The sequence below is a fragment of the Acipenser ruthenus genome, unplaced genomic scaffold (assembly GCF_902713425.1).
Source record: "Acipenser ruthenus unplaced genomic scaffold, fAciRut3.2 maternal haplotype, whole genome shotgun sequence".
Lineage (NCBI taxonomy): Eukaryota > Metazoa > Chordata > Actinopteri > Acipenseriformes > Acipenseridae > Acipenser > Acipenser ruthenus.
The window spans coordinates 67,306-87,720 of NW_026708160.1; the positions used below are offsets into that span (position 1 = coordinate 67,306).

At 50.9% G+C, this 20,415-nt stretch overlaps 1 protein-coding gene across 3 annotated transcripts in view; it reads left to right on the forward strand.

Moving 5' to 3' along the window:
• The window catches only part of LOC117419320 (transcription initiation factor TFIID subunit 6), a 34,075-nt gene that overhangs the window by 11,000 nt on the left and 2,660 nt on the right, over positions 1-20,415 (forward strand). For all 3 annotated transcript variants that reach the window (XM_059020122.1, XM_059020124.1, XM_059020123.1), the window contains 4 exons: positions 16,850-16,924; positions 19,389-19,514; positions 19,865-20,038; positions 20,135-20,329. In XM_059020122.1, the coding sequence (XP_058876105.1) occupies positions 16,850-16,924; positions 19,389-19,514; positions 19,865-20,038; positions 20,135-20,329 (570 nt within the window). The remainder of the gene's footprint in view (positions 1-16,849; positions 16,925-19,388; positions 19,515-19,864; positions 20,039-20,134; positions 20,330-20,415) is intronic.

Consider the following 20,415-nt stretch of genomic DNA (forward strand, 5'->3'; position numbering starts at 1 on the left):
TCAGAGCTGGCTGGATGAGAAGATAATGTGTGTGATTCTCTCTCTCTGTCTCTCTCTCTCAGAGCTGGCTGGATGAGAAGATAATGTGTGTGATTCTCTCTCTCTGTCTCTGTCTCTCTCAGAGCTGGCTGGATGAGAAGATAATGTGTGTGATTCTCTCTCTCTGTCTCTGTCTCTCTCAGAGCTGGCTGGATGAGAAGATAATGTGTGTGATTCTCTCTCTCTCTGTCTCTCTCTCTCTCTCAGAGCTGGCTGGATGAGAAGATAATGTGTGTGATTCTCTCTCTGTCTCTGTCTCTCTCAGAGCTGGCTGGATGAGAAGATAATGTGTGTGATTCTCTCTCTCTCTGTCTCTCTCTCAGAGCTGGCTGGATGAGAAGATAATGTGTGTGATTCTCTCTCTGTCTCTGTCTCTCTCAGAGCTGGCTGGATGAGAAGATAATGTGTGTGATTCTCTCTCTCTCTGTCTCTCTCTCAGAGCTGGCTGGATGAGAAGATAATGTGTGTTATTCTCTCTCTCTGTCTCTCTCTCTCAGAGCTGGCTGAATGAGAAGATAATGTGTGTGATTCTCTCTCTCTGTCTCTCTCAGAGCTGGCTGGATGAGAAGATAATGTGTGTGATTCTCTCTCTCTCTCTCTCTGTCTCTGTCTCTCTCAGAGCTGGCTGGATGAGAAGATAATGTGTGTGATTCTCTCTCTGTCTCTGTCTCTCTCAGAGCTGGCTGGATGAGAAGATAATGTGTGTGATTCTCTCTCTCTCTCTCTCTGTCTCTGTCTCTCTCAGAGCTGGCTGGATGAGAAGATAATGTGTGTGATTCTCTCTCTCTGTCTCTGTCTCTCTCAGAGCTGGCTGGATGAGAAGATAATGTGTGTGATTCTCTCTCTGTCTCTGTCTCTCTCAGAGCTGGCTGGATGAGAAGATAATGTGTGTGATTCTCTCTCTCTGTCTGTCTCTCTCAGAGCTGGCTGGATGAGAAGATAATGTGTGTGATTCTCTCTCTGTCTCTGTCTCTCTCAGAGCTGGCTGGATGAGAAGATAATGTGTGTGATTCTCTCTCTCTGTCTCTCTCTCTCTCAGAGCTGGCTGGATGAGAAGATAATGTGTGTGATTCTCTCTCTGTCTCTCTCTCTCTCAGAGCTGGCTGGATGAGAAGATAATGTGTGTGATTCTCTCTCTGTCTCTGTCTCTCTCTCAGAGCTGGCTGGATGAGAAGATAATGTGTGTTATTCTCTCTCTCTGTCTCTCTCTCTCAGAGCTGGCTGGATGAGAAGATAATGTGTGTGATTCTCTCTCTCTGTCTCTGTCTCTCTCAGAGCTGGCTGGATGAGAAGATAATGTGTGTGATTCTCTCTCTCTGTCTCTGTCTCTCTCTCAGAGCTGGCTGGATGAGAAGATAATGTGTGTGATTCTCTCTCCCTCCCTCTCTCTCAGAGCTGGCTGGATGAGAAGATAATGTGTGTGATTCTCTCTCTCTCTGTCTCTCTCAGAGCTGGCTGGATGAGAAGATAATGTGTGTGATTCTCTCTCTGTCTCTCTCAGAGCTGGCTGGATGAGAAGATAATGTGTGTGATTCTCTCTCTCTGTCTCTGTCTCTCTCAGAGCTGGCTGGATGAGAAGATAATGTGTGTGATTCTCTCTGTCTCTCTCAGAGCTGGCTGGATGAGAAGATAATGTGTGTGATTCTCTCTCTCTGTCTCCCTCTCTCAGAGCTGGCTGGATGAGAAGATAATGTGTGTGATTCTCTCTCTCTCTCTCTCTCTCTCAGAGCTGGCTGGATGAGAAGATAATGTGTGTGATTCTCTCTCTGTCCCTCCCTCCCTCAGAGCTGGCTGGATGAGAAGATAATGTGTGTGATTCTCTCTCTCTGTCTCCCTCTCTCAGAGCTGGCTGGATGAGAAGATAATGTGTGTGATTCTCTCTCTCTCTCTCTCTCTCTCAGAGCTGGCTGGATGAGAAGATAATGTGTGTGATTCTCTCTCTGTCCCTCCCTCCCTCAGAGCTGGCTGGATGAGAAGATAATGTGTGTGATTCTCTCTCTCTGTCTCTGTCTCTCTCAGAGCTGGCTGGATGAGAAGATAATGTGTGTGATTCTCTCTCTCTGTCTCTGTCTCTCTCAGAGCTGGCTGGATGAGAAGATAATGTGTGTGATTCTCTCTCTCTGTCTCTGTCTCAGAGCTGGCTGGATGAGAAGATAATGTGTGTGATTCTCTCTCTGTCTCTGTCTCTCTCAGAGCTGGCTGGATGAGAAGATAATGTGTGTGATTCTCTCTCTCTCTGTCTCTCTCAGAGCTGGCTGGATGAGAAGATAATGTGTGTGATTCTCTCTCCCTCCCTCTCTCTCTGTCTCTGTCTCTCTCAGAGCTGGCTGGATGAGAAGATAATGTGTGTTATTCTCTCTCTCTCTCTGTCTATCTCAGAGCTGGCTGGATGAGAAGATAATGTGTGTGATTCTCTCTCTGTCTCTCTCTCTCTCAGAGCTGGCTGGATGAGAAGATAATGTGTGTGATTCTCTCTCCCTCCCTCTCTCTCTGTCTCTGTCTCTCTCAGAGCTGGCTGGATGAGAAGATAATGTGTGTGATTCTCTCTCTCTCTCTGTCTCTCTCAGAGCTGGCTGGATGAGAAGATAATGTGTGTGATTCTCTCTCCCTCCCTCTCTCTCTGTCTCTGTCTCTCTCAGAGCTGGCTGGATGAGAAGATAATGTGTGTGATTCTCTCTCTCTCTGTCTCTCTCAGAGCTGGCTGGATGAGAAGATAATGTGTGTGATTCTCTCTCCCTCCCTCTCTCTCTGTCTCTGTCTCTCTCAGAGCTGGCTGGATGAGAAGATAATGTGTGTTATTCTCTCTCTCTCTCTGTCTATCTCAGAGCTGGCTGGATGAGAAGATAATGTGTGTGATTCTCTCTCTGTCTCTCTCTCTCTCAGAGCTGGCTGGATGAGAAGATAATGTGTGTGATTCTCTCTCCCTCCCTCTCTCTCTGTCTCTGTCTCTCTCAGAGCTGGCTGGATGAGAAGATAATGTGTGTGATTCTCTCTCTCTCTCTGTCTCTCTCAGAGCTGGCTGGATGAGAAGATAATGTGTGTGATTCTCTCTCCCTCCCTCTCTCTCTGTCTCTGTCTCTCTCAGAGCTGGCTGGATGAGAAGATAATGTGTGTGATTCTCTCTCTCTCTCTGTCTCTCTCAGAGCTGGCTGGATGAGAAGATAATGTGTGTGATTCTCTCTCCCTCCCTCTCTCTCTGTCTCTGTCTCTCTCAGAGCTGGCTGGATGAGAAGATAATGTGTGTGATTCTCTCTCTCTGTCTCTCTCTCTCTCAGAGCTGGCTGGATGAGAAGATAATGTGTGTTATTCTCTCTCTCTGTCTCTGTCTCTCTCAGAGCTGGCTGGATGAGAAGATAATGTGTGTGATTCTCTCTCCCTCCCTCTCTCTCTGTCTCTGTCTCTCTCAGAGCTGGCTGGATGAGAAGATAATGTGTGTGATTCTCTCTCTCTGTCTCTGTCTCTCTCAGAGCTGGCTGGATGAGAAGATAATGTGTGTTATTCTCTCTCTCTGTCTCTGTCTCTCTCAGAGCTGGCTGGATGAGAAGATAATGTGTGTGATTCTCTCTCCCTCCCTCTCTCTCTCTCTCTCTCCCTCTCTCAGAGCTGGCTGGATGAGAAGATAATGTGTGTGATTCTCTCTCCCTCCCTCTCTCTCTGTCTCTGTCTCTCTCAGAGCTGGCTGGATGAGAAGATAATGTGTGTGATTCTCTCTCCCTCCCTCTCTCTCTGTCTCTGTCTCTCTCAGAGCTGGCTGGATGAGAAGATAATGTGTGTGATTCTCTCTCTGTCTCTGTCTCTCTCAGAGCTGGCTGGATGAGAAGATAATGTGTGTGATTCTCTCTCCCTCCCTCTCTCTCTGTCTCTGTCTCTCTCAGAGCTGGCTGGATGAGAAGATAATGTGTGTGATTCTCTCTCCCTCCCTCTCTCTCTGTCTCTGTCTCTCTCAGAGCTGGCTGGATGAGAAGATAATGTGTGTGATTCTCTCTCCCTCCCTCTCTCTCTGTCTCTGTCTCTCTCAGAGCTGGCTGGATGAGAAGATAATGTGTGTGATTCTCTCTCCCTCCCTCTCTCTCTGTCTCTGTCTCTCTCAGAGCTGGCTGGATGAGAAGATAATGTGTGTGATTCTCTCTCTCTGTCTCTGTCTCTCTCAGAGCTGGCTGGATGAGAAGATAATGTGTGTGATTCTCTCTCTCTGTCTCTGTCTCTCTCAGAGCTGGCTGGATGAGAAGATAATGTGTGTGATTCTCTCTCTCTGTCTCTGTCTCTCTCAGAGCTGGCTGGATGAGAAGATAATGTGTGTGATTCTCTCTCTCTGTCTCTGTCTCTCTCAGAGCTGGCTGGATGAGAAGATAATGTGTGTGATTCTCTCTCTCTGTCTCTGTCTCTCTCAGAGCTGGCTGGATGAGAAGATAATGTGTGTGATTCTCTCTCTGTCTCTGTCTCTCTCAGAGCTGGCTGGATGAGAAGATAATGTGTGTGATTCTCTCTCTGTCTCTGTCTCTCTCAGAGCTGGCTGGATGAGAAGATAATGTGTGTGATTCTCTCTCCCTCCCTCTCTCTCTGTCTCTGTCTCTCTCAGAGCTGGCTGGATGAGAAGATAATGTGTGTGATTCTCTCTCCCTCCCTCTCTCTCTGTCTCTGTCTCTCTCAGAGCTGGCTGGATGAGAAGATAATGTGTGTGATTCTCTCTCTGTCCCTCCCTCCCTCAGAGCTGGCTGGATGAGAAGATAATGTGTGTGATTCTCTCTCTCTGTCTCTGTCTCTCTCAGAGCTGGCTGGATGAGAAGATAATGTGTGTGATTCTCTCTCTCTGTCTCTGTCTCTCTCAGAGCTGGCTGGATGAGAAGATAATGTGTGTGATTCTCTCTCTCTGTCTCTGTCTCAGAGCTGGCTGGATGAGAAGATAATGTGTGTGATTCTCTCTCTGTCTCTGTCTCTCTCAGAGCTGGCTGGATGAGAAGATAATGTGTGTGATTCTCTCTCTCTGTCTCTGTCTCTCTCAGAGCTGGCTGGATGAGAAGATAATGTGTGTGATTCTCTCTCTCTCTCTGTCTCTCTCAGAGCTGGCTGGATGAGAAGATAATGTGTGTGATTCTCTCTCCCTCCCTCTCTCTCTGTCTCTGTCTCTCTCAGAGCTGGCTGGATGAGAAGATAATGTGTGTGATTCTCTCTCTCTGTCTCTGTCTCTCTCAGAGCTGGCTGGATGAGAAGATAATGTGTGTGATTCTCTCTCCCTCCCTCTCTCTCTGTCTCTGTCTCTCTCAGAGCTGGCTGGATGAGAAGATAATGTGTGTGATTCTCTCTCTCTGTCTCTGTCTCTCTCAGAGCTGGCTGGATGAGAAGATAATGTGTGTTATTCTCTCTCTCTGTCTCTGTCTCTCTCAGAGCTGGCTGGATGAGAAGATAATGTGTGTGATTCTCTCTCCCTCCCTCTCTCTCTCTCTCTCCCTCTCTCAGAGCTGGCTGGATGAGAAGATAATGTGTGTGATTCTCTCTCCCTCCCTCTCTCTCTGTCTCTGTCTCTCTCAGAGCTGGCTGGATGAGAAGATAATGTGTGTGATTCTCTCTCCCTCCCTCTCTCTCTGTCTCTGTCTCTCTCAGAGCTGGCTGGATGAGAAGATAATGTGTGTGATTCTCTCTCTGTCTCTGTCTCTCTCAGAGCTGGCTGGATGAGAAGATAATGTGTGTGATTCTCTCTCCCTCCCTCTCTCTCTGTCTCTGTCTCTCTCAGAGCTGGCTGGATGAGAAGATAATGTGTGTGATTCTCTCTCCCTCCCTCTCTCTCTGTCTCTGTCTCTCTCAGAGCTGGCTGGATGAGAAGATAATGTGTGTGATTCTCTCTCCCTCCCTCTCTCTCTGTCTCTGTCTCTCTCAGAGCTGGCTGGATGAGAAGATAATGTGTGTGATTCTCTCTCCCTCCCTCTCTCTCTGTCTCTGTCTCTCTCAGAGCTGGCTGGATGAGAAGATAATGTGTGTGATTCTCTCTCTCTGTCTCTGTCTCTCTCAGAGCTGGCTGGATGAGAAGATAATGTGTGTGATTCTCTCTCTCTGTCTCTGTCTCTCTCAGAGCTGGCTGGATGAGAAGATAATGTGTGTGATTCTCTCTCTCTGTCTCTGTCTCTCTCAGAGCTGGCTGGATGAGAAGATAATGTGTGTGATTCTCTCTCTCTGTCTCTGTCTCTCTCAGAGCTGGCTGGATGAGAAGATAATGTGTGTGATTCTCTCTCTGTCTCTGTCTCTCTCAGAGCTGGCTGGATGAGAAGATAATGTGTGTGATTCTCTCTCTCTGTCTCTGTCTCTCTCAGAGCTGGCTGGATGAGAAGATAATGTGTGTGATTCTCTCTCTCTCTCTGTCTCAGAGCTGGCTGGATGAGAAGATAATGTGTGTGATTCTCTCTCTGTCTCTGTCTCTCTCTCAGAGCTGGCTGGATGAGAAGATAATGTGTGTTATTCTCTCTCTCTGTCTCTCTCTCTCAGAGCTGGCTGGATGAGAAGATAATGTGTGTGATTCTCTCTGTCTGTCTCTGTCTCTCTCAGAGCTGGCTGGATGAGAAGATAATGTGTGTGATTCTCTCTCTCTGTCTCTGTCTCTCTCTCAGAGCTGGCTGGATGAGAAGATAATGTGTGTGATTCTCTCTCCCTCCCTCTCTCTCAGAGCTGGCTGGATGAGAAGATAATGTGTGTGATTCTCTCTCTCTCTGTCTCTCTCAGAGCTGGCTGGATGAGAAGATAATGTGTGTGATTCTCTCTCTGTCTCTCTCAGAGCTGGCTGGATGAGAAGATAATGTGTGTGATTCTCTCTCTCTGTCTCTGTCTCTCTCAGAGCTGGCTGGATGAGAAGATAATGTGTGTGATTCTCTCTGTCTCTCTCAGAGCTGGCTGGATGAGAAGATAATGTGTGTGATTCTCTCTCTCTGTCTCCCTCTCTCAGAGCTGGCTGGATGAGAAGATAATGTGTGTGATTCTCTCTCTCTCTCTCTCTCTCTCAGAGCTGGCTGGATGAGAAGATAATGTGTGTGATTCTCTCTCTGTCCCTCCCTCCCTCAGAGCTGGCTGGATGAGAAGATAATGTGTGTGATTCTCTCTCTCTGTCTCCCTCTCTCAGAGCTGGCTGGATGAGAAGATAATGTGTGTGATTCTCTCTCTCTCTCTCTCTCTCTCAGAGCTGGCTGGATGAGAAGATAATGTGTGTGATTCTCTCTCTGTCCCTCCCTCCCTCAGAGCTGGCTGGATGAGAAGATAATGTGTGTGATTCTCTCTCTCTGTCTCTGTCTCTCTCAGAGCTGGCTGGATGAGAAGATAATGTGTGTGATTCTCTCTCTCTGTCTCTGTCTCTCTCAGAGCTGGCTGGATGAGAAGATAATGTGTGTGATTCTCTCTCTCTGTCTCTGTCTCAGAGCTGGCTGGATGAGAAGATAATGTGTGTGATTCTCTCTCTGTCTCTGTCTCTCTCAGAGCTGGCTGGATGAGAAGATAATGTGTGTGATTCTCTCTCTCTCTGTCTCTCTCAGAGCTGGCTGGATGAGAAGATAATGTGTGTGATTCTCTCTCCCTCCCTCTCTCTCTGTCTCTGTCTCTCTCAGAGCTGGCTGGATGAGAAGATAATGTGTGTTATTCTCTCTCTCTCTCTGTCTATCTCAGAGCTGGCTGGATGAGAAGATAATGTGTGTGATTCTCTCTCTGTCTCTCTCTCTCTCAGAGCTGGCTGGATGAGAAGATAATGTGTGTGATTCTCTCTCCCTCCCTCTCTCTCTGTCTCTGTCTCTCTCAGAGCTGGCTGGATGAGAAGATAATGTGTGTGATTCTCTCTCTCTCTCTGTCTCTCTCAGAGCTGGCTGGATGAGAAGATAATGTGTGTGATTCTCTCTCCCTCCCTCTCTCTCTGTCTCTGTCTCTCTCAGAGCTGGCTGGATGAGAAGATAATGTGTGTGATTCTCTCTCTCTCTGTCTCTCTCAGAGCTGGCTGGATGAGAAGATAATGTGTGTGATTCTCTCTCCCTCCCTCTCTCTCTGTCTCTGTCTCTCTCAGAGCTGGCTGGATGAGAAGATAATGTGTGTTATTCTCTCTCTCTCTCTGTCTATCTCAGAGCTGGCTGGATGAGAAGATAATGTGTGTGATTCTCTCTCTGTCTCTCTCTCTCTCAGAGCTGGCTGGATGAGAAGATAATGTGTGTGATTCTCTCTCCCTCCCTCTCTCTCTGTCTCTGTCTCTCTCAGAGCTGGCTGGATGAGAAGATAATGTGTGTGATTCTCTCTCTCTCTCTGTCTCTCTCAGAGCTGGCTGGATGAGAAGATAATGTGTGTGATTCTCTCTCCCTCCCTCTCTCTCTGTCTCTGTCTCTCTCAGAGCTGGCTGGATGAGAAGATAATGTGTGTGATTCTCTCTCTCTCTCTGTCTCTCTCAGAGCTGGCTGGATGAGAAGATAATGTGTGTGATTCTCTCTCCCTCCCTCTCTCTCTGTCTCTGTCTCTCTCAGAGCTGGCTGGATGAGAAGATAATGTGTGTGATTCTCTCTCTCTGTCTCTCTCTCTCTCAGAGCTGGCTGGATGAGAAGATAATGTGTGTTATTCTCTCTCTCTGTCTCTGTCTCTCTCAGAGCTGGCTGGATGAGAAGATAATGTGTGTGATTCTCTCTCCCTCCCTCTCTCTCTGTCTCTGTCTCTCTCAGAGCTGGCTGGATGAGAAGATAATGTGTGTGATTCTCTCTCTCTGTCTCTGTCTCTCTCAGAGCTGGCTGGATGAGAAGATAATGTGTGTTATTCTCTCTCTCTGTCTCTGTCTCTCTCAGAGCTGGCTGGATGAGAAGATAATGTGTGTGATTCTCTCTCCCTCCCTCTCTCTCTCTCTCTCTCCCTCTCTCAGAGCTGGCTGGATGAGAAGATAATGTGTGTGATTCTCTCTCCCTCCCTCTCTCTCTGTCTCTGTCTCTCTCAGAGCTGGCTGGATGAGAAGATAATGTGTGTGATTCTCTCTCCCTCCCTCTCTCTCTGTCTCTGTCTCTCTCAGAGCTGGCTGGATGAGAAGATAATGTGTGTGATTCTCTCTCTGTCTCTGTCTCTCTCAGAGCTGGCTGGATGAGAAGATAATGTGTGTGATTCTCTCTCCCTCCCTCTCTCTCTGTCTCTGTCTCTCTCAGAGCTGGCTGGATGAGAAGATAATGTGTGTGATTCTCTCTCCCTCCCTCTCTCTCTGTCTCTGTCTCTCTCAGAGCTGGCTGGATGAGAAGATAATGTGTGTGATTCTCTCTCCCTCCCTCTCTCTCTGTCTCTGTCTCTCTCAGAGCTGGCTGGATGAGAAGATAATGTGTGTGATTCTCTCTCTCTGTCTCTGTCTCTCTCAGAGCTGGCTGGATGAGAAGATAATGTGTGTGATTCTCTCTCTCTGTCTCTGTCTCTCTCAGAGCTGGCTGGATGAGAAGATAATGTGTGTGATTCTCTCTCTCTGTCTCTGTCTCTCTCAGAGCTGGCTGGATGAGAAGATAATGTGTGTGATTCTCTCTCTCTGTCTCTGTCTCTCTCAGAGCTGGCTGGATGAGAAGATAATGTGTGTGATTCTCTCTCTCTGTCTCTGTCTCTCTCAGAGCTGGCTGGATGAGAAGATAATGTGTGTGATTCTCTCTCTGTCTCTGTCTCTCTCAGAGCTGGCTGGATGAGAAGATAATGTGTGTGATTCTCTCTCTGTCTCTGTCTCTCTCAGAGCTGGCTGGATGAGAAGATAATGTGTGTGATTCTCTCTCCCTCCCTCTCTCTCTGTCTCTGTCTCTCTCAGAGCTGGCTGGATGAGAAGATAATGTGTGTGATTCTCTCTCCCTCCCTCTCTCTCTGTCTCTGTCTCTCTCAGAGCTGGCTGGATGAGAAGATAATGTGTGTGATTCTCTCTCTGTCCCTCCCTCCCTCAGAGCTGGCTGGATGAGAAGATAATGTGTGTGATTCTCTCTCTCTGTCTCTGTCTCTCTCAGAGCTGGCTGGATGAGAAGATAATGTGTGTGATTCTCTCTCTCTGTCTCTGTCTCTCTCAGAGCTGGCTGGATGAGAAGATAATGTGTGTGATTCTCTCTCTCTGTCTCTGTCTCAGAGCTGGCTGGATGAGAAGATAATGTGTGTGATTCTCTCTCTGTCTCTGTCTCTCTCAGAGCTGGCTGGATGAGAAGATAATGTGTGTGATTCTCTCTCTCTCTGTCTCTCTCAGAGCTGGCTGGATGAGAAGATAATGTGTGTGATTCTCTCTCCCTCCCTCTCTCTCTGTCTCTGTCTCTCTCAGAGCTGGCTGGATGAGAAGATAATGTGTGTTATTCTCTCTCTGTCTCTCTCTCTCTCAGAGCTGGCTGGATGAGAAGATAATGTGTGTGATTCTCTCTCCCTCCCTCTCTCTCTGTCTCTGTGTGGCAGTCTGGCTCGCAGTGGTGAAGTTGATGACGTCACGGACCAGGAAGTAACTGACATCAAAACAATGGATGGGCGGTTGAAGCTGAGTGCTAGTGCACTCAGCGTATTTATTAACAAACAAAACAAAACAAAAGATTTAAACAAAACACAAAACAAAAGGGCACGAGGGCCAAACGAATAAACAAACAAGTAAGTGTCGTGCTGGATACTCCAGCACGTTTTAGCAATTGTTTTTTTACTTCCTCTCTCTCCCGTTCTCCACTCTCGAACACCCCACACCCCGAGTGCATAGTGCTGCTGGTTTATATACTCTGGCCGAGGGATTTAACTAGTTGGTAATTATCTTATTATCCCCCGGCCAGAGTCTGCACGTGTTTGGTAAGGATGCATGACTGTCAGCTAGTTAAATAATCAGTAGCTGATCAGCCATGCATCCTCACGAGGTTTTTAAATATAACAATAAAAGACGCGGCGCTTTTACCCGCGCCGCAAACAAAAATACAAATAATAATAAATAGGGGCGGGACACTCCGCCACACATGCCCCCCCTTGTGCGCAGCACACATGGCCTTTTCGGCCACCTCCCCCCTTAGTCCCCAAAGTCCCGGTCAGCAGTCCCGGCGCAGGAACAGGGGCAGCAACGGGCCAAAGGTGGCGGCCACGGTGGGATGTCCTCCTCCCACCCAAACAGCCGTAGTGTTCCAATGGCCCGCGCACCGGCCAGCTCCTCTGGCCAAAAAATTTTTGGGGGTGGTCTCCAGACCTGCCCCCCCTTCTTCATGGCCAGCAGTTCCCCTCCGTGGGGCTCTGACCACCCAAACTCCTGCCGCGAAAGTGCGGCTGGGGGAGCTGGTCTCCTGACCCCCCCCCCTTTCTTGATGGCCGGCAGTTCCCCTCCCTGGGGCTCCGGCCATAGTGTGGCGACCCCAGGCGAAGCCGGATCCCTGGCGACCCCAGGCGACGGCAGCGGACCCTCGGGAGGCGACGGCAGCGGCAGCGGACCCTCGGGAGGCGACGGCAGCGGACCCTCGGGAGGCGACGGCAGCGGACCCTCGGGAGGCGACGGCAGCGGCAGCGGACCCTCGGGAGGCAACGGCAGCGGCAGCGGACCCTCGGGAGGTGAACTCGGGAGGGGAGCCCCTGGCCATGGAGGCGGCAGCGGGAGCTCCACTTCTCCCTCGTTCTCTGTAGCTGGTGGCTCTCCAGGTGATGCGGAGCAACAGGCAGCCCCAGGCGATGCGAAGCAACAGGCAGCCCCAGGCGATGCGAGGCAGGCATCCCTGGGTGGTGCGAGGCAGGGCAGGAGCAGTCCTTCCCATGACGGTGGATGTGGAACCAGCAGGCATTCACCCTCTGCTGGTGGAGGTGGGAGGGGAAAGCAGTCCTCCCACGGCGGCTGAGGCGGAACCAGCAGGCATTCACCCTCTGCTGGTGGAGGTGGGAGGGGAAAGCAGTCCTCCCACGGCGGCTGAGGCGGAACCAGCAGGCATTCACCCTCTGCTGGTGGAGCTGGGAGCGGCAAGCAGTCCTCCCACGGTGGTTGAGGCAGAACCAGCAGGCATTCACCCTCTGCTGGTGGAGGTGGGAGGGGCAAGCAGTCCTCCCACGACGGTGGAGGCAGAACCAGCAGGCATTCACCCTCTGCTGGTGGAGGTGGGAGGGGCAAGCAGTCCTCCCACGATGGTGGAGGCGGAACCAGCAGGCATTCACCCTCTGCTGGTGGAGGTGGCGGAGGCAGAGGCAGCTCTTGCTGCTCTGCTCCTGGTGATGGTGGAGACAGAAGCAGCTCCTGCTGCTCTGCTCCTGGTGGTGGTGGAGACAGAGGCAGCTCCTGCTGCTCTGCTCCTGGTGGTGGTGGAGACAGAGGCAGCTCCTGCTGCTCTGCTCCTGGTGGTGGTGGAGACAGAGGCAGCTCCTGCTGCTCTGCTCCTGACGGTGGTGGAGACAGAGGCAGCTCCTGCTGCTCTGCTCCTGACGGTGGTGGAGACAGTGGCGAGGGCTCCTCACCCCCTAACGCTGGAGACGGCAGCCATGGCTCCTCTCCCTCTGGCGTTGGAGACGGCAGCAATGGCTCCTCTCCCACTGGCGCTGGAGACGGCGCCTCTCCCACTGGCGCTGGAGACGGCAGCGATGGCTCCTCTCCCTCTGGCGCTGGAGACGGCAGCGATGGCTCCTCTCCCTCTGGCGCTGGAGACGGCAGCGATGGCTCCTCTCCCTCTGGCGCTGGAGACGGCAGCGATGGCTCCTCTCCCTCTGGCGCTGGAGACGGCAGCGATGGCTCCTCTCCCTTTGGCGCTGGAGACGGCAGCGATGGCTCCTTTCCCTTTGGCGCTGGAGACGGCAGCGATGGCTCCTCTCCCTTTGGCGCTGGAGACGGCAGCGATGGATCCTCTCCCTTTGGCGCTGGAGACGGCAGCGATGGCTCCTCTCCCTCTGGCGCTGGAGACGGCAGCGATGGCTCCTCTCCCTCTGGCGCTGGAGACGGCAGCGATGGCTCCTCTCCCTCTGGCGCTGGAGACGGCAGCGATGGCTCCTCTCCCTTTGGCGCTGGAGACGGCAGCGATGGCTCCACTCCTTCTGGCGCTGGAGAAGGCAGCGATGACTCTTCTCCCTCTGGCGCTGGAGATGGCAGCGGCTGGGCTTTTCCCGATGGAGCTGGAGATAGCGGTAGCCCTGCCATATCTGCAGCCAGGTAGCGGATTACCATGTCCGCAACCTCCGGGAGGGACACTGGGCAGTGTTGCTTTTCCCAGGCTTCCCATCGCTCTCCATCTCTGGCCCACAGGAGGTTGATCACATCGGGGAGGGCCTCTTCAGCATTCCTCCCAGGCTCCACCAGCCAGCCCCAGATTCCCTCAGAGGAGAGTGAACTCCTCTTAGCCAGCAGGCCCTCTCCCCCTGACGCCGGACGCTCAGGCTCCTCCATCTCCTGCCATGGAGGGGGTTGGTCTGGTGCCACGTGCCCAACCTCACCAACGGCGAAGCACCATTCCTCACCCCTCAGACAGGTGAGGCAGACGTCCAGCACAGCAGAGACCCGGCGGGACTTGCGACCAGCCCCGCGCTGTTGCACCTGCTGCTGCTGTTTCCTCCTTCTTCCCATTATTTAGTTTGAAAAAAAAAAAACGAACAAACAAAAAAAAAACGCACTTTTCAATCCTGGTCCGGCTGTTGGAGGCGTTGTTTGTCCCACGCAGGACACCATATGTGGCAGTCTGGCTCGCAGTGGTGAAGTTGATGACGTCACGGACCAGGAAGTAACTGACATCAAAACAATGGATGGGCGGTTGAAGCTGAGTGCTAGTGCACTCAGCGTATTTATTAACAAACAAAACAAAACAAAAGATTTAAACAAAACACAAAACAAAAGGGCACGAGGGCCAAACGAATAAACAAACAAGTAAGTGTCGTGCTGGATACTCCAGCACGTTTTAGCAATTGTTTTTTTACTTCCTCTCTCTCCCGTTCTCCACTCTCGAACACCCCACACCCCGAGTGCATAGTGCTGCTGGTTTATATACTCTGGCCGAGGGATTTAACTAGTTGGTAATTATCTTATTATCCCCCGGCCAGAGTCTGCACGTGTTTGGTAAGGATGCATGACTGTCAGCTAGTTAAATAATCAGTAGCTGATCAGCCATGCATCCTCACGAGGTTTTTAAATATAACAATAAAAGACGCGGCGCTTTTACCCGCGCCGCAAACAAAAATACAAATAATAATAAATAGGGGCGGGACACTCCGCCACACTCTGTCTCTCTCAGAGCTGGCTGGATGAGAAGATAATGTGTGTGATTCTCTCTCTCTCTCTGTCTCTCTCAGAGCTGGCTGGATGAGAAGATAATGTGTGTGATTCTCTCTCCCTCCCTCTCTCTCTGTCTCTGTCTCTCTCAGAGCTGGCTGGATGAGAAGATAATGTGTGTGATTCTCTCTCTCTGTCTCTGTCTCTCTCAGAGCTGGCTGGATGAGAAGATAATGTGTGTGATTCTCTCTCCCTCCCTCTCTCTCTGTCTCTGTCTCTCTCAGAGCTGGCTGGATGAGAAGATAATGTGTGTGATTCTCTCTCTCTGTCTCTGTCTCTCTCAGAGCTGGCTGGATGAGAAGATAATGTGTGTTATTCTCTCTCTCTGTCTCTGTCTCTCTCAGAGCTGGCTGGATGAGAAGATAATGTGTGTGATTCTCTCTCCCTCCCTCTCTCTCTCTCTCTCCCTCTCTCAGAGCTGGCTGGATGAGAAGATAATGTGTGTGATTCTCTCTCCCTCCCTCTCTCTCTGTCTCTGTCTCTCTCAGAGCTGGCTGGATGAGAAGATAATGTGTGTGATTCTCTCTCCCTCCCTCTCTCTCTGTCTCTGTCTCTCTCAGAGCTGGCTGGATGAGAAGATAATGTGTGTGATTCTCTCTCTGTCTCTGTCTCTCTCAGAGCTGGCTGGATGAGAAGATAATGTGTGTGATTCTCTCTCCCTCCCTCTCTCTCTGTCTCTGTCTCTCTCAGAGCTGGCTGGATGAGAAGATAATGTGTGTGATTCTCTCTCCCTCCCTCTCTCTCTGTCTCTGTCTCTCTCAGAGCTGGCTGGATGAGAAGATAATGTGTGTGATTCTCTCTCCCTCCCTCTCTCTCTGTCTCTGTCTCTCTCAGAGCTGGCTGGATGAGAAGATAATGTGTGTGATTCTCTCTCTCTGTCTCTGTCTCTCTCAGAGCTGGCTGGATGAGAAGATAATGTGTGTGATTCTCTCTCTCTGTCTCTGTCTCTCTCAGAGCTGGCTGGATGAGAAGATAATGTGTGTGATTCTCTCTCTCTGTCTCTGTCTCTCTCAGAGCTGGCTGGATGAGAAGATAATGTGTGTTATTCTCTCTCCCTCCCTCTCTCTCTGTCTCTGTCTCTCTCAGAGCTGGCTGGATGAGAAGATAATGTGTGTGATTCTCTCTCTCTGTCTCTGTCTCTCTCAGAGCTGGCTGGATGAGAAGATAATGTGTGTGATTCTCTCTCTCTGTCTCTCTCTCTCTCAGAGCTGGCTGGATGAGAAGATAATGTGTGTGATTCTCTCTCTCTGTCTCTGTCTCTCTCAGAGCTGGCTGGATGAGAAGATAATGTGTGTGATTCTCTCTCTGTCTCTGTCTCTCTCAGAGCTGGCTGGATGAGAAGATAATGTGTGTGATTCTCTCTCTGTCTCTGTCTCTCTCAGAGCTGGCTGGATGAGAAGATAATGTGTGTGATTCTCTCTCTGTCTCTGTCTCTCTCAGAGCTGGCTGGATGAGAAGATAATGTGTGTGATTCTCTCTCTGTCTCTGTCTCTCTCAGAGCTGGCTGGATGAGAAGATAATGTGTGTGATTCTCTCTCTCTGTCTCTGTCTCTCTCAGAGCTGGCTGGATGAGAAGATAATGTGTGTGATTCTCTCTCTGTCTCTGTCTCTCTCAGAGCTGGCTGGATGAGAAGATAATGTGTGTGATTCTCTCTGTCTCTGTCTCTCTCAGAGCTGGCTGGATGAGAAGATAATGTGTGTGATTCTCTCTCTCTGTCTCTGTCTCTCTCAGAGCTGGCTGGATGAGAAGATAATGTGTGTGATTCTCTCTCTGTCTCTGTCTCTCTCAGAGCTGGCTGGATGAGAAGATAATGTGTGTGATTCTCTCTCTCTGTCTCTGTCTCTCTCAGAGCTGGCTGGATGAGAAGATAATGTGTGTGATTCTCTCTGTCTCTGTCTCTCTCAGAGCTGGCTGGATGAGAAGATAATGTGTGTGATTCTCTCTCTGTCTCTGTCTCTCTCAGAGCTGGCTGGATGAGAAGATAATGTGTGTGATTCTCTCTGTCTCTGTCTCTCTCAGAGCTGGCTGGATGAGAAGATAATGTGTGTGATTCTCTCTGTCTCTGTCTCTCTCAGAGCTGGCTGGATGAGAAGATAATGTGTGTGATTCTCTCTCTGTCTCTCTCTCTGTCTCTGTCTCTCTCAGAGCTGGCTGGATGAGAAGATAATGTGTGTGATTCTCTCTCTCTGTCTCTGTCTCTCTCAGAGCTGGCTGGATGAGAAGATAATGTGTGTGATTCTCTCTCTCTCTGTCTCTGTCTCTCTCAGAGCTGGCTGGATGAGAAGATAATGTGTGTGATTCTCTCTCTCTGTCTCTGTCTCTCTCAGAGCTGGCTGGATGAGAAGATAATGTGTGTGATTCTCTCTCTGTCTCTGTCTCTCTCAGAGCTGGCTGGATGAGAAGATAATGTGTGTGATTCTCTCTCTCTGTCTCTGTCTCTCTCAGAGCTGGCTGGATGAGAAGATAATGTGTGTGATTCTCTCTCTGTCTCTGTCTCTCTCAGAGCTGGCTGGATGAGAAGATAATGTGTGTGATTCTCTCTCTCTCTCTGTCTCTCTCAGAGCTGGCTGGATGAGAAGATAATGTGTGTGATTCTCTCTCTCTGTCTCTCTCTCTCTCAGAGCTGGCTGGATGAGAAGACTCAGTGGACGACTCGTTATGGCTGCATCGCTGGGCTGGCTGAGTTGGGGCATGATGTGAGTAAAACCACCACCAGGGGGGGTGCTAGAGCAGAATGGCTGTGCTGGCAGTGTGTGTGTGTGTGTAGGGGTTGTATCACACTGTGTGCATTAACTCTGCTGTTCTCTCTCAGGTTATTAAGACCCTGATTATCCCGAGGCTGCAGGTGGAGGGCTCTCGGGTCTAGAGCAGAATGGCTGTGCTGGCAGTGTGTGTGTGTGTGTAGGGGTTGTATCACACTGTGTGCATTAACTCTGCTGTTCTCTCTCAGGTTATTAAGACCCTGATTATCCCGAGGCTGCAGGTGGAGGGCTCTCGGGTCTAGAGCAGAATGGCTGTGCTGGCAGTGTGTGTGTGTGTGTAGGGGTTGTATCACACTGTGTGCATTAACTCTGCTGTTCTCTCTCAGGTTATTAAGACCCTGATTATCCCGAGGCTGCAGGTGGAGGGCTCTCGGGTCTAGAGCAGAATGGCTGTGCTGGCAGTGTGTGTGTGTGTGTAGGGGTTGTATCACACTGTGTGCATTAACTCTGCTGTTCTCTCTCAGGTTATTAAGACCCTGATTATCCCGAGGCTGCAGGTGGAGGGCTCTCGGGTCTAGAGCAGAATGGCTGTGCTGGCAGTGTGTGTGTGTGTGTAGGGGTTGTATCACACTGTGTGCATTAACTCTGCTGTTCTCTCTCAGGTTATTAAGACCCTGATTATCCCGAGGCTGCAGGTGGAGGGCTCTCGGGTCTAGAGCAGAATGGCTGTGCTGGCAGTGTGTGTGTGTGTGTAGGGGTTGTATCACACTGTGTGCATTAACTCTGCTGTTCTCTCTCAGGTTATTAAGACCCTGATTATCCCGAGGCTGCAGGTGGAGGGCTCTCGGGTCTAGAGCAGAATGGCTGTGCTGGCAGTGTGTGTGTGTGTGTAGGGGTTGTATCACACTGTGTGCATTAACTCTGCTGTTCTCTCTCAGGTTATTAAGACCCTGATTATCCCGAGGCTGCAGGTGGAGGGCTCTCGGGTCTAGAGCAGAATGGCTGTGCTGGCAGTGTGTGTGTGTGTGTAGGGGTTGTATCACACTGTGTGCATTAACTCTGCTGTTCTCTCTCAGGTTATTAAGACCCTGATTATCCCGAGGCTGCAGGTGGAGGGCTCTCGGGTCTAGAGCAGAATGGCTGTGCTGGCAGTGTGTGTGTGTGTGTAGGGGTTGTATCACACTGTGTGCATTAACTCTGCTGTTCTCTCTCAGGTTATTAAGACCCTGATTATCCCGAGGCTGCAGGTGGAGGGCTCTCGGGTCTAGAGCAGAATGGCTGTGCTGGCAGTGTGTGTGTGTGTGTAGGGGTTGTATCACACTGTGTGCATTAACTCTGCTGTTCTCTCTCAGGTTATTAAGACCCTGATTATCCCGAGGCTGCAGGTGGAGGGCTCTCGGGTCTAGAGCAGAATGGCTGTGCTGGCAGTGTGTGTGTGTGTGTGTAGGGGTTGTATCACACTGTGTGCATTAACTCTGCTGTTCTCTCTCAGGTTATTAAGACCCTGATTATCCCGAGGCTGCAGGTGGAGGGCTCTCGGGTCTAGAGCAGAATGGCTGTGCTGGCAGTGTGTGTGTGTGTGTAGGGGTTGTATCACACTGTGTGCATTAACTCTGCTGTTCTCTCTCAGGTTATTAAGACCCTGATTATCCCGAGGCTGCAGGTGGAGGGCTCTCGGGTCTAGAGCAGAATGGCTGTGCTGGCAGTGTGTGTGTGTGTGTAGGGGTTGTATCACACTGTGTGCATTAACTCTGCTGTTCTCTCTCAGGTTATTAAGACCCTGATTATCCCGAGGCTGCAGGTGGAGGGCTCTCGGGTCTAGAGCAGAATGGCTGTGCTGGCAGTGTGTGTGTGTGTGTAGGGGTTGTATCACACTGTGTGCATTAACTCTGCTGTTCTCTCTCAGGTTATTAAGACCCTGATTATCCCGAGGCTGCAGGTGGAGGGCTCTCGGGTCTAGAGCAGAATGGCTGTGCTGGCAGTGTGTGTGTGTGTGTAGGGGTTGTATCACACTGTGTGCATTAACTCTGCTGTTCTCTCTCAGGTTATTAAGACCCTGATTATCCCGAGGCTGCAGGTGGAGGGCTCTCGGGTCTAGAGCAGAATGGCTGTGCTGGCAGTGTGTGTGTGTGTGTAGGGGTTGTATCACACTGTGTGCATTAACTCTGCTGTTCTCTCTCAGGTTATTAAGACCCTGATTATCCCGAGGCTGCAGGTGGAGGGCTCTCGGGTCTAGAGCAGAATGGCTGTGCTGGCAGTGTGTGTGTGTGTGTAGGGGTTGTATCACACTGTGTGCATTAACTCTGCTGTTCTCTCTCAGGTTATTAAGACCCTGATTATCCCGAGGCTGCAGGTGGAGGGCTCTCGGGTCTAGAGCAGAATGGCTGTGCTGGCAGTGTGTGTGTGTGTGTAGGGGTTGTATCACACTGTGTGCATTAACTCTGCTGTTCTCTCTCAGGTTATTAAGACCCTGATTATCCCGAGGCTGCAGGTGGAGGGCTCTCGGGTCAAGGCTGTAAACGAGGGACCGATCGTCGGCAACATCGACAAGATCGGAGCCGATCACGTGCAGAGCCTGCTGCTGGTGTGTGTGTGTGTGTGTGTGTGTGTGTGTGTGTGTGTGTGTGTGTGTGTGTGTGTGTGTGTGTGTGTGTGTGTCCCTGTCTCTCTCTGTGTGTGTGTGTGTGTGTCTCCCTGTCTCTCTGTGAGTGTGTGTGCGTGTATGTGTGTGTGTGTGTCTCCCTGTCTCTCTGTGAGTGTGTGTCTCCCTGTCTCTCTGTGAGTGTGTGTCTCCCTGTCTCTCTGTGAGTGTGTGTCCCTGTCTCTCTGTGAGTGTGTCTCCCTGTCTCTCTGTGAGTGTGTCTCCCTGGCTCTCTGTGTGTCTGTATATCTGCAGCTAAGCTCTCCTCTCTCTCCCCTCCCCTCTCTCTGCAGAAGCACTGTGCCCCGGTCCTCGCTAAGATGCGCAGCCCCCCTGATAACCAGGAGCAGTACCGGGTGGAGTACGGCTACCTGGGGCCCATGCTGTGCACACACGTGGTGAAGGCAAGAGCACAGGCAGCCATGCAGGCTCAGCAAGTGAACCGGACCACCCTCACCATCACACAGGTCTGTATCCACACTGCAGTGTGTCTCAGCCCAGCCACGCTCGCTCACGCTCTCCCCCTCCCCCTCATTCTCTCTCTCTCTCTCTCTCTCTCTCAGCCCAGACCCACTCTGACGCTGTCTCAGGGCGCTCAGTCTTCCAGGACCCCCAGTATCATCAAGGTTCCCAGTTCCATCACGCTGCCCATGCAGACACTGGTCTCCGCGCGACCTTCGACCCCCACCCAGCCCTCGCCGCCGCCCACCAAGTTCATTGTGATGTCATCGAGCACGGGCAGCACCACAACACAGCAGGTACAGATACGATTTCCTATAGGCTGCTGTGTGTCAGTCTGGATACAGTGTGTCCTATAGGCTGCTGTGTGTCAGTCTGGATGCAG